This window comes from Solenopsis invicta, chromosome 13 (assembly GCF_016802725.1).
Source record: "Solenopsis invicta isolate M01_SB chromosome 13, UNIL_Sinv_3.0, whole genome shotgun sequence".
Taxonomy (NCBI): Eukaryota; Metazoa; Arthropoda; class Insecta; order Hymenoptera; family Formicidae; genus Solenopsis; species Solenopsis invicta.
In genome coordinates this window covers 6112609-6127064 of record NC_052676.1, presented here as the reverse complement: position 1 = coordinate 6127064, position 14456 = coordinate 6112609, and the positions used below count along the sequence as shown (strand labels likewise).

General features: G+C 32.4%; 1 protein-coding gene across 1 annotated transcript; it reads left to right on the top strand.

Moving 5' to 3' along the window:
* Positions 1-7668: 7668 nt before the first annotated feature.
* Positions 7669-12087, top strand: LOC105201367 (transcription factor sox-2). Its single transcript, XM_011169358.3, has 2 exons — positions 7669-9433; positions 10626-12087. The coding sequence occupies exons 1-2, from the start codon at positions 8516-8518 to the stop codon at positions 10635-10637; spliced, it is 930 nt and encodes a 309-aa protein (XP_011167660.2). The 5' UTR covers positions 7669-8515; the 3' UTR covers positions 10638-12087.
* The last annotated feature ends 2369 nt before the right edge of the window (positions 12088-14456 follow it).

Genomic DNA, 14456 nt, shown 5'->3' with positions numbered 1-14456 from the left:
TTAAAAATGTATAATCTATTATATTTTTTTGTTTTAAATAGGATATATAAATATAAATAGATAAATTTATATAAACCATGTATTATTATAACAAGGTCATTATTTACATTATCCAAAAAAAGAACTGTAGAGAAAAGTTACTTATTACAATAAGCTATTATATAAGCTATTTATTATAATAATATATATACACACATATATTAGGGGAAGGTGGGGCAAGATGGTATAGTTAAGGTTTGATAATGTATAAAAGTTAAATTTTCATAATCAATAAATTACCTTTATTTCTTAAATACTCCTTGGACATCGATCTTTTACTATAACTATCATTAAACAAAATCTTCAAAGAATTATAAACTTTATTTTAAAGAAATTAAAAAAAAGCATTTTCTCCATTTTACCCTACGAATAGGGTAAGACAGGGTATACCCGTGGCCAAGTTAAGATACACTTTAAAAGTATATTTTAATTTAATAGCTTAAACTGAAACACCTGTCAATACTATAAGATAATAAAATTTTCTATGGGAGAAAATAAAAAACAGCCTTAAGAGATCTATCTTTTTATATTATCGAGCTATATGTTGCGTCTTGTAAAACAGCATAAGGCATTTGTATAAATCGACAAAAACGTTTTACATCAAAGTGAAAAATTTCTAGAAACCCTCATATACTTATATTAACTTGTAAATATATTTACGTATATTAAAGGAATAGAAAAGGAAGATGCAGCGTTACTATATCGATTTTTGAACTGATGCTGGCAGAGACTGTCGATTTTGCTTATCTCAAGAAAAACTTAATTTTGCAAAATTCGTAACAATATTATAAAAACTATTGTGTCATCTGCAAAAAGACTTTCTAGTTTATATTAATGTTTTCAAAGTTTTATTTTAGTTTATGTACTTGTTACCTTTCCTTCATAACCCGTAGTTTTTAATATATCTGCGATATATTTGATACATATTTGGAATATTAAAAAAAAAAATATTTGAAAATGATCAAACCTGATCTCTTAATTTTATGAAATATTAACATTTTAACATTTCAAAGTTGTATACAGGTATTCTGTCAACGATTTGTTGCGAACGGAGCTTTATCTGTCTGCTCTCACACGCCTTCACGATCGCCCATAATCAGCCGAATGCGGCGCTTCACCTGCTGCGAGCTCGCAGGACAAAGCTTTCAGCAGTTCCTGCCGGTTTGACATCTCGCCTCGTCGGTCGAGCAACCAACTTAATTTGCAGGATCAATGTCGGGAACGCTGCGTGGATAATCCCCCGCGCATCCGAATTACACGCTCCGCCTGTATGCGGAAGACGTTACATCGTCGTGCATCGGGAGTATTATTAATTAACTGTATCCTAATTGCTATATCCCATCTAAGCAAAATCATCGAATTTTTATCGCTATTCGTGTAGAATTATGATAGTGATAGTCCTAGTCATTAAACGCGTCTTGAATTGTTGTAATAAAATTTATATGATTTTCTAAACAAATCCTCAATAATTTACTTACAAGGAAAAGGACGTAAGCGTGCCCTTCCAATTTTGATGAGCTTTTAATACGTTGTAATACGTTGTATACGTATCAAAATAAGAAACACGTATTTTTTTATACGTGCTCGTTATCACTTTTAAGGGGTAAAATATCTCTTTGAAAAAAATTGGGTTTTTTTTTAAGCATATATCGTCAAAACTATAAGAGATACAAAAAAATATTTAGAATAAAAGTTAAATGGCTTAAAGAGTACTTTATAACAATAATAAATTTCTTTTATCTTTTTAATTTTCAAAAAAGAAACGGCTAATCGGTCCAAAGCAAAGCTTTTATAATGCACTAATGATGCAATAATCATTTTCTAGATGAATTTATATGCATTCATAAATTCGTCCAAACTGCGCCCTGCATGTTTGTCAGACTTTAAAACGCAGCTAATAAATAAATCCAGAAATGTAATATCACATACATTAAATTGCTAATCAAATTAATAATTTTTGATGCCACCAAGCATTTCTACAATACCTCTACTATTCCGAAAACTGTAAAGAACTTGTTACAAAAAATATCACAACTAGCGTTTGAACCTAGATCTATAATTTTGTTATTTATTTATTTTTTTGAAATAATATTACAATATATTTTAATAATCAATGCTATATATACTCTTATTTACAGTTTTCAAGTTTAAGTAAACAGCATAGATCTCGAATTTTCTAAGGAATTCTTATAAAAAAGAAAAAACGCAAGTGGAAAGTGAACATTAATCGCTAGAGAATTAAGCACCTAAATTTTTTCACTAATGGACAATAGAATTTGCAAATGCGTTAAATATTTATTAAATGGAATATTCGGATTTTGTATCTCTGTGAATTCTTTGAACTTGAATCTGGAATGAAATCTAAAAGCGATCATTAACGTGAGAACAAGGAATTTTCATGGGCAGGCACGAACGGAGACCCCGAGGAAGAAAGGGGGTGGAAACGCGCATAGAGAAGGGAGGACAATATCGGGCTGGCTATACTTAAATTACCTAGGAAGCATTCATACGTGGGATAAGCATTGTCATCCCAAGGGATTGTCTCGCAGACACCTCACGGGCACGCTTTATACTGCGGGGGTGCCGCAGGAGTAGAAGAAGCCTGAGGGGTTAAGGGGAGGGGTGAGAGAAACCTTTATTAGGTAGATAAGCGAGATGCGAGTGCGTTATATAGATGCCCATCCTCGTTTTACTCACTTCAATGCCTAATGGAATTGAGTTCTTGCAAGGGAAAGAGAGCCCCCCCTCTCTCTTCTCCTCCACCTCCTCCTCCTGCTCTTCGTCGACCGGGGAGGGAAAGAAGAGAACGGGAGAGGGTGGAGGGGGGAGGTGGCGGACGACGGCGAGGACATGAGATAATTGGTATTTTGTCTCGCCGAATCCTTTGTGCCTCGAGTTTTAATTGACTTCGAGATTTTTCAATACCAATTTGCACCCGACTGCATGCGGGCAAGAATGTGTGTACACGCGAATTATACATAGACATATGCATGTATACGTGCACGTGTATCTGTATGCGCGCACGAGGTATTCGCGGAGAGGCCGACGGAATGGCGACCACGTCGCCGGATTTTTTCCGCGACGAAAGAGACGCGCTCTTCGTTTTTCCTTCCGCCACCTTTTGTCGGCGCCGCGACGAGGGTGGGTTTTGTTTTTCGGGGTGGCGTACCCCGACGAGATAATAAATTATTAGCTGACGGGCTTGCTTTTCTGGATTTTTTTTTTGTGCAATCGTGCCGAGATCGATGATGAAGTGACGGATGTTTTCAGGAAATATTTCGCGACAGTGCCCCTCCCCCCCCAGGAAAGTAGTTTCACTACTTTAAAAAATAATTTTGCGTTATAATTTTATCGTTTCCTTTTAAAGCAAATTCATTATTTCCTTAATTTGACTCGTTGCTAAAATGAATTTGTCTGTGTTAGATTATTTAGACTATCAAGGAAAGGTACGGAAGTGTCGCCTCCAATCTTGACGGGCCTTTAATATGTTGTAGTACGGATCAAAATAAGGGACATATATTTTTTTTTATACGTGTCGGTTTTCACTTTTAAGGAGTGAAGCACCGCTTTAAAGAAAATCGGTATTTTTCTTTTAAAGCAAATATCGTCGAAACTATAAGAGATAGAAACTATAAGAGATAGAAAATATTCTAAATAAAAGTTGAATAACTTGAAGAGCACTTTATAACAATGATAAAAAAATTTTTAACTTTTTAAAATTTTTTACCGAAATTTTGTTACAAAGTACTCTTCAAGCTATTCAACTTTCATTCCAAACATTTTTTTCTATTTCTTATAGTTTCGATGATATTCGCTTCGGAAGAACACCAATTTTCTTCAAAGGGGTGTTTCACCCCCTAAGAGTAAAAACCGGCATATAAAAAAATACGCTTTTCTTATTTTAATCCGCATTAGACATACTAAAGGCTCAAAATCGGAGGACGACACTTCCGTACCTTTTCTTGTAAGAATAAAAAGAATAATGTATGATGCTGCTCCTGGACCGGATATCCTACGCGGAACAATTTTGAAATACAGATATAAAAATAATTATGTTGGCTCACTAAAATAATTATATTGCACCGAAGAAAGGATTTGACAGCTATTACCAAATTTAAAGTTACCCTTTTTTCAGTGCAATTATTTTAATAATCACACATGAAATTAATTTCAGATCTGTATTTCAACAAAATAATTCTTTCCTTGTTAAAAAGGTTTTTTCAAAATTGGTAAGAATAAAAAATGAGAATCAGTAATGTAATTCTGTTGGCGTACAGTGTCACAAAGACTGTGGGGGTAGGAGGCAAGCTCAGGCAAGCTTGTTTTTAAACGAGCCGTAAGCAACTGCTATCTATCTGCAGAAAATGGATACTGACATCGACTGAGCAGTGTCTGATACTATTCAGGCAAGTCTCTTCTATACATGATTATCTTGATTTATATGTTAACATAAATTATTCAGCATTATTTAGCATAGATAAGTAATGAGCAATAAACTCAGGATCACATACATTTGCGAACAAAGTAGATAATTAAATTATGTTCTTCACTCCGTTTAATTTCTGTATTCTTATTCACAAGGTTGAGCAAGTTAACATATTTTTTTAACTAAATTAAGTTAGAATTATATACATAATGACTTATAAAATTAATTTAGTTACATTAAAAATTACATGAACAAAAAACTAAATTATATATTCAATTGGAAGTTACGTTTAAATTAAATAAATTTAAGTTAAATTAAGTTATATTACTCAAAATAATAATTATAATAGAGATCATCAAACAAATTTAATACTTTGTTTGTAAATTAAAGTGTATATGAAATAATAAAGAAGTATTGCTCTCTTCTTTTATGTGGGAATATATTTTTTCTATTATAATCTCAACTTACAATTTGAAACAAGTTAATAAATTAATTAAAGTTAAAAATTAATTTAGTTAAAATTAACTAAGTTGTGTTAAAAATTATTAACTTTTTAATTATTTAGTAACTTATTATTATAGTTGCTAGTTACAGAGTTACCTTCAGCTCATTCATGCACAATTTATTTATATGAACAGTAATATTTTCATCAAACAGACGTTACGCGCCATCATTATACAACAGGATTTTAAGTGAAACCGCCAATTATTGTTTACAGAGATGATGTGCATTTAAACAATAATTAAAGGAAAGGGGAGTGTTTGACCGCGGCGATGAAAAGACGTCGAAAAGCAATTGTAATACGAGAGTACACAAAACAACTAATACCGCCGAAAAAGAGGGAGAAAGAGAAGCAAACTATTGCGTCTATTCGTTTGGTTCGCTGAATGTCCTTCGGGAACCAGGAAGGCGAGAGAGGATGGGTCAGGACGACGGAGGGGCGATTCGAGATTGGGAAAAGGGAGCAGGCGCTCTCTCCTTTCGCCGCTTTTCATTCTAATCCAAGTGCCCTGTCGTCGAGAGGATTTTTTTGCATTGTACCCGCAGATTTCCCATAGGAGGGTAACCGTCAGATTTCGCCCAGCATTGTTTCACAGAAGCTGTCGCTCTCCTCCTCTTCACTCCTCTTCTTTCTCTCTTCTGTGTGTACACGCGCGTATGTATGCGAACTAAATAGGGTCGAAACTCGTTCTACAGTAGACTCCCGATTGATTACTCGTCGACGACGAAAAGACGACGTAAAGGGGGAAGGTGCACGATAAGAAAACAACTCCAAACGTTCACTCGATCATTTTATGTTTGGCCATGTATGAAACTACGAATGTCACTTTAACACACTGCTTCATGGAAAACGTTTTTTTCTTTACGTGTATATCAGAAAAAGAATTAACATCAATTTAATAATGATTTAAGCATTAGAAAATAGTACATTAATAATGCACATTGTAAGAAACTTGCTGTATAATACATTATATTATATCTACTAAAAGTTTTATTAAAAACATTTTTTTTAAATAAAAAAGCAACTACAATAATTGGAAAATAAAAGTTAAATAGTCTACATTACACGAAATTATTTTATAATTTGCATCCACATGTTATACAGTGTTATTCCTATATGAAAACTGAATCGAGAAGTTCTGAATTATTTTTTTCTTCGAAAGTTAAGAGGTATTCTAAAATGAACTTCATCCAATCAGCGCCATTTTTTACACATACATCTGTGAGTCGCGAGCTTCATGTATGCGTGAGAATACAGAGGTAGCACGGCACATTCATTTAAACAACAGCGTTGATTAAATATTATTTTTTTTTAACGCATATACAATATAAGGTTTTGTTCTCCAAGTGTACTATATTAATTGTATTGGATATTTCTATTTCTTTTTATCTGCTAATTAGAACTAAAAAAACAGATTATATCGACTTATTAGTAATAAGAAATATCATATTTTCACATGTTTTTGATGTGAAAATATAATATTTCTCACTTTTCTTTGATAAAACGTTTTCAACCATTACTGCTTGTCCAAAAACTGAATTTTTTCAAGAGATCTAGCAAAAGCAGGTAGCAAAAAAACTTGGAAATTTTATCCTTACTTCTTTCTTCTTCCTCTTTTCTGAACACAAAAAAGCAAAATGATAAATACCTAAAAGAAGAAGAAAAGGGAGAATTCACGCATAGTCACAATTAGAAAGCTCAGGCAGTTTAGTAATAAAACGATGGAGATCCTCAAGCCCTTGTAGGAAAATACTGAGCACTACTAGTACTACTGAGCACTACTAGCACTACTGAGCACTTCTAAGCACTACCGAGCACTACTAGTACTACTGAGCACTACTAAGCACTACCGAGCACTACTAGCACTACTGAGCACTAGCACTACTGAGCACTAGCACTACTGAGCACTACAGTAGTGTAGTAATGTGTTAGTACCGTAGTGCAGTAGTATAGTGGTGCAGTAGTGCAATAGTGCCTTAAAATACTACTGCGCACTAGTAGTGCTTAATAGTATTCTTCTACAAGGAAGTATGCAGCTTTCAGGTTCCAGTCTATCCTTTCTGCATAATTAAAGTGCGATTAATGGCTCTCTCTCTCTTTCTCTCTCTCATCAAAGATATCTCTCGATGATTTGCCAATTGTCATTGGATGGATAGTGATGAATTAAAATGTTTATATGTTCTGTGAATTTGAATTTGGATCTTCGGTACAGAAAATTGACGCGCAACTCTGATGCCACGATCATCAACGGTTCTCTGATGAGATAGAATTTTACTATTAACATTAAAAACTGTGAGATTACGCGGAGCATGTTAATGCATAATCTCCAGGGACATTAACGTTACAAAAGTTTTTACCTTGAAAACTTTTTTTAATCGCAATTATTGGGCGACATAGCCCAGCGGTTGCAACAGTACGCGAACGGAGCCAGTCAATAACGGCCGGTCTATGCGCTATTTGTACTTCGTCGTATCGAGGTAATCAATAATAATTGCAGTCCGCGCGGTATATCGCGCCGAAGTGGCCCGCTCCGCTCCGTCGCAAGCTGCAAAGTAGGGTGACAAAATGCGACGAAGTGGGACGAAGAGCAGCGGAGTTACACGAAAGCGGGGATTCGACGACCAATGGGGCATGAGGGGCCGGTCGATGGGTGGTCGACGGATCAGCCGGTCGACCTTCGGACAGACCAGGCGAAGCTACGCCCATAAATGTTAGTAGCGCGTGGGGTTCGCAACAGACACGACGGAGAAGGAAGAGACTCCTGAGAAGGATAGTAGAGAAGGACAATGAGTCAGCTGTCAGCTACGCAAGGCAGCTCTCAGTGTAATTCAGCATCTGGCACTAAGTCAACCGAACTCGCGATGAGCACGTATATACGAAGGACAGATAGTAGAAAGATGTGTAGCGTTCGATCGCCGGACAGTGACTTAGTGATAGATTGATAGTTTGTCAAGAAAAACCCAATTTCCTAATAAGTTAAGTGAGAAAATATTTAATATGGCAATAACAAACACGCCAGAAACAAATCCATAGTATTTCGATAATATTTTGTGTTCCTTGGAGTTGAGAAATCCAAGGGGAGAAAGAAGAGAAAAACCTAAAATAGCCAGGAAGAATTACGCAGTTAGAGCTTGCTCTCGTGATAATGTGCAATGTATGTTAAATAAATAAAAATAAACAATTCAAATAAGGTATTAACTTCTAGATTTTTTGTAATAAATGAATCAAATGTAAATATTTCATGAAAATTAAAATTTATCGATCAAAACCAAAGTTTAAAAAAGTCACTCGATTGACTTGAAGAAAATCTCCTGATTATAATGTTAATGCAAGAATGTAAACTCTGGAAGAATCCAAACAAGTAAACAAAGTGAATTAAAAATTACTGCCCCATATAAATAAAATACCACCAATAAATTGTGAATCTCACGATATAATGTCGACACGTTGTTGGCACATGATCGAATCGTTCGGTATGTGTTTATAAACAGTTATTTCAACCAATCGTTTGAGAGTTTTCACGAAAGGCGAATGTGTGTTGGCTAAAGATGTTTATTTTAAATCAAGAAATACCGTACAACTCATGCTCAGCCTTCAGTTCAATCTTGGACACTGGTTCGAACTACGGATACGACAGCTTCCCGTATCACTTGACGATGGACCCGTTGCATTATCCTTTAGCCAGTAAACTGCTGGATGACATGAGTAACAAGCCTGCGCCTGCGCAACACGAGAGACGCATTAAGAGGCCTATGAACGCGTTTATGGTGTGGTCTTCTGTAAGGAGGAAGGAGATCCAGAAGAAGAATCCAAAAATGCATAACTCCGATATATCGAAGATACTCGGTGAGGAGTGGAAGAAGCTCACTGAGGAGGCTAAAGGACCTTACATTGATCAGGCGAAGATTCTGCGCATTCAGCACCAGAAGGACTATCCGGATTACAAGTACCGACCTCGAAGAAAGATAAAGTCACCCAAGACAAATTCATATTCGGCGGAACATGTGCTACTTCCGGAACGCCGCGCTGATTTTCCGCTATCATCGATTTATGCTACGCCGATCATCAATCCTTCGCCCATGCCGTTTACCATGGGCTACCCCTATCATCAGGTGTCTCTCCAGGATGAAATGAGAAATCTGAGTACATCGTTCGCGCCGACGGTTTCGGCTGACGGCAACAACTATGCGTCCTTGGACATCAACAGCTCCTATCACCCAATGTCATCGACAGTTGGTAATCCAATAACATTGACGCAACATCATCTGAACGGTCTAAATTCGTACTTCCCGGCTAGCCATCATATATGGGGAAACAATCTGCATTCCAATCTTTACGATTTTCCCGCCACGTCTGGATCTACCGCAAGCTCCACTGTCACCACTTATAACGACACGTTATCGCAATCTTCTTCATCACCTATTGGGGCATCATCTACGTTTGAACAGCTTCATAAGCATGACTCGGTAAGAAATTAATGACGCTTTCCTCGAATATTTACGATTTCTCAATTAATTTGAAGTGCTTGAAGAGATTACGAAATAATCTTCCTTCAAAAAAGATTTTGTTCAATTCTAATCCTATTATATTTGGAATTCCATTCGCTATGTAGTACATGATTTATTTATCCAATTGATTGTGGTTCTATCTCTTCACTTCAAAATATTCTTTCACTTAAAATTTTTCATATACAGAAAGATTACTAGAAAGAGAATATAAATCCAAGATCTTCAAGCAAGCATTGTCAAACAATTATTATTATTCAATGTTTCACAGATTCCGTTAAAAAAATAAAAAGAATTAAAAAGAAAAAATTTCAGAAATAAATTTGTATGCACAATGTTGGTTATTATTTTCGAATTAATTCATAAAAAAGAAGAAATTGCTTTTTAGAAACGATTCAGTCTCACCCAATAATTTTTAGGGTAGCCGCCAGCAAGGCCGTTAACGAGGCGGATAATTGAATTAGCATATTAATGCGACAGAACAATGAAATCGTTTAGACCCGGATTCGTTTTGTCTTGTCAAATGGGTTTTATTCTAGAGTACGGTTTCCGATGAATAGCCACGACCTAATCCTCCGTGTTGTTCCGCGTTGTTTCCAAATAATGTTTCCTAATTGCGAACGTACTTTTGACCTAGTTTGCAGAGCGACGATAATAACTTTTGATTGAATGTGACAAATGCTAGCAAACGATATTGAAAAAAATAATGTTGTTTGATTTATTTATGTATACATAACTTTTCGCAATTTTTATAATATGTTTAATTTTATGAATCACACTACGCGGATAAGGTAATTTAACTGCTGGCTTTTTTACATAAAAAATATTTTTAAAATTTCTTTATTTTCTTTCTTTTTGTTTTTTTAAATCCTGCATATTCCTAAACTTTTGATGTGCCATATTCGTTTTTCAGATTTTCTCTACAAAAATTGTTCAGTTCTGATAAATAAACTTTTTTTTATACTTTGCTTTTAATCATGCTTTTAATAATGTTATCATGCAAGTGTGTAATTAATATCATACGGTTAATATATTCAACATGAATGGATACATCATTTAATGTATGATATATAAGATACATCTTCTAACTTATGTATAATTAATTTATATATTTTAAAATAAACTAAAATTTTTATTTCTAACTTTGTTTCAGGCGACGCTTTGACGATGAAATACGAAAAAATCACGTACCTGAAAAAAGCTATATTTAGGAAAAAGGTTATTGTATCTATAGACTGCATTCGTGCGCGCGTTATCGAAGCAATAGCATCATACTGTTATTTTAAATATAACAATAAAGATATGTAATAGTTCTGATACTGCACTTCCTACACGCAACCGTGAATTGCATACATAATGAAGAATGGGTAACATCATACACTAGGCGTCATTGATGCCTTCCCACTGGAAGTTGACTACTTCCGATATAGGATACGTTATATGCACTATAATAGAATCCAGCAGCTTCAAGGGAAAGGCATTAATGACGCCTAGCGTCACGTATAGGACGAAATGTTGAGTACTCTGCTAAGCTGAAAAATAAAAACATACAAGAATGTATTTCATAAAATCGAAAAAGAAGGGGGATTAAAAATGATTAGATTTACATGTAATATCTGGATGTAATTAATTATTAAATGTTTGATAAATTTAATTCTGTTTTTATTCTGTTCCTTTAGTTTATTTAATTTCAATTTAAGTTTAATTTTGCTAAATTGTATTTATATGAAATAATTTTGATCTTCTGAAAATTGAATATGTTACACTTCCTCATTATGATGTGCACATTTATACAAAATAATTTATTTTCCATTCGCCGTTTATTAATAAAAATTATGTGATTGATCAACAGACATATGATATAAATGCATATATTTACACTTATCTGTATGAATGTGCTTATTTGTTTTATATAATATATTTATTTATTCATTTTATGTATATATATTATACGTAAATGTGTGCGCATGTGGATGAGTATAAGTATGAGAAATAAAATGTAGATTTAATTTACATAATTTACAAATATAAATATTTATAAAAATTGAAACTGTGCAAAGATAAATCATCTTCGGTTATTCACAATAAATCATACTGAGTGGTCATATTAGTTGATCAATCACGCGGTTAAACATATAGTCACAAATTTGTCGTGAAAAGAATTTAAAAAAAAAAGTTACTCGTTTATCTTTCCTTAATTCATTTTAGAAACGAATCAATATTTTTAAAGATTTCTTTGAAAATTCAAACCAAGAAAACCAAAGAAAATGCAAAGAAAAAACTACGGATGAAAGTATCAAAGTATACTATTAGATAGAAATACATAAAGTATTTAAAATTTCGCGTTTATTCGTTTTTTCAAAGTTTTTTTATGTAAATAATAATTTCTTTGATGTCTCATTGACAATTGTCGACTTCAACTGCCTGTAAAATAATCAAGAAACCTTTCACGAGAATTAAGTTACAAATGTTACTAACGCGACGTTCGTCGATTGTATTTTATAGAATACAGAAATTTGTAAGAGACAAAATTGAACAATGTAAGTACGTGTATATAATAGATATTAAGAGTAATACTTTTGACTCATTTTCTTAATAAAAAGCGTTTTACAAAATGATTGTTATATTTATTACACTATTAGATTAAATGTTGAAATTATTAAACGAGAAAATTAATTTTGTTTACTATTAATCATTTAATTGTTTAGAGTATATAAATTATATAATATACTTTAGTATATTATATAAATTAAATTTCAACAATATCTATATCTCGATTTGATTAAAAAGAAGATATTGAAAATGCAAGAAAAAAATCGAATATATTTTTTATTTTAATAATATTTCTATGCAAAATCCGTTGGTATTTAAAAAAAAAAACTATATATGTGTATAATCTGAATCATAAATGTGTATAATCTGAAAAAAGAATGAAATTGGATTATTTCTAGAGTGTTTAAAATAAATAGTATTATATAAGAAAAGTTTAAATAATATTTATAAAGTAAACTAATTCAACAACAAGCAGTAATTATATTAAAAGCAATTAAAAGCAAATGAGCAAAATCTCCAACAGTAGTTTAGTGAATATACTTTAACTAGAAAATAATTTAACTAGAAAAATAATTTAATTTTTAGCAAAATTATTTTCTTAAGACATTTATGTATAGTAACGTAATATCTTATTTTGTATAAAAATAGATTTCATTGTTCCCATTGAAATAATTTTTGCATTTAATCGATTCGACTAAATAATTTATTAGAGTGTCCCACACAACAACAGAGCTGTGTGTACATGTGTATCGTTAAAACAGAGACAAAAAAATGTAAGGCAAAATAGTTTTAGAAGCTTTACATTTCTATATTGTCATCATGCGCATTTATATGTATGGATATCATTATGTTAATTTTATATTATAACATTAATACACTATATTACTTAATATATCATACTAACAGCTTTCTATTTGTATAAATGTGTAAATATTTAACACATCCAATATTTTATTTTTATGTGATAATACGTGAGTAAAATAATGACAAATTATTTTAATATAAAACTTTTAACAAAAAAATAAATTTTTATATTAAAAGCATGCTTCATATCTTTAAACAAAAAAGACTATATAATAAAATACATATAAAATAAACAGAGTGATAGAGTATGATTTTGTACAAGAGACTAGTAACTAGTGAATTCCAGGTTTGAACAATTCTTATCCTATGCATAGTTTACAAAAAATCAATTTAAATGATTTTGTAATTAAGTAAAGAAATATAAAAAAATTATTCAAAAATAATAAACTAATAAATACGCATAAGGTATGAGAAATTCTTGTGTTTTACTACTTATTTTAATAAAATTTGAACCTTAATAATTAGCTCGGATAACAGACTCATTGATAAAACAAAATTAATCTAAGAAACATTTTTTTTCGGCACAGTTTATTTTGTTAATATTTTATCCTAACAAAAATTTTGAGTGTTGTAGAAAAACATTTTAAATAACAGACGTGTGTAACAGTCAGACAGCTTGAGTACATTTTAATCAAAATATTTCATTGGTGTAACAACCATTTTGTTTCAGCAACCAAATATTTAAATTTTATAAGACGTATAAAGAGTCATCTAATTCTCTGTCAATGTTTCTTTTCAAAATCGGTGCTTAGACAATTTTTTCTAGTACCTAATACTCGGCTATGTAACTTGTGTTGATCAGAAAAAAACCTGGAAAGTAACGCCGATAACTACGGGAAATGTAAACCCCTAATTCTGTAGTAACACATTTTCTCATATTGCACAGGCTTTTACTGTACAAAATATCTGCGCAGTGACAATGTGGTACTGTCATTAAAACTTATACAATAGCCAACACAGTGAAAAAGTCGCTTCATAATCGCTTATATCACAGAAAGTGACAACTTTGTAGAAGAGGGTTCATTTACCTCTTCAAATTCTTATGCCTCGTATTTATTATTTTTAAAGCATATCACGGTTGATACAATCCGACACAATCATATTTTTCTTTAAAAATACGCTACAACTGCACTGTTGAAAATAGGCAGTAGAATTTAATCTATAATAATGTAACGGAAGCAAATTTCAAGCAGGTTGAAAGAGATCACGTAACATTTAACGATACGATAGAACTTTATTTTTTATCTTCATTAACTTTAGCTTAATTTAGTTTGAGAAATATATTCACTTACCCAGTTTGAAATAAGCTTTATAATGTCGTTCGTCGATTTTTAAAATTCAAAATGGTTGCTCCAGAATAGCAACAAAAAGTGATAAACGTTATATGACAGTTTCAACATTTTATTGGATAAGTATTTGAATCAAACCGATTTTTTTAACCCTTTGTATTCAATTGTTTTTTTTTGTCACTGATTACAAATTTAAAATCAAATTTTCAAAATTTATAATATCAATCCAATATAAGCTATCAAACGTTTTTTCTTAATTTTTACTTGAGATTGCTGAT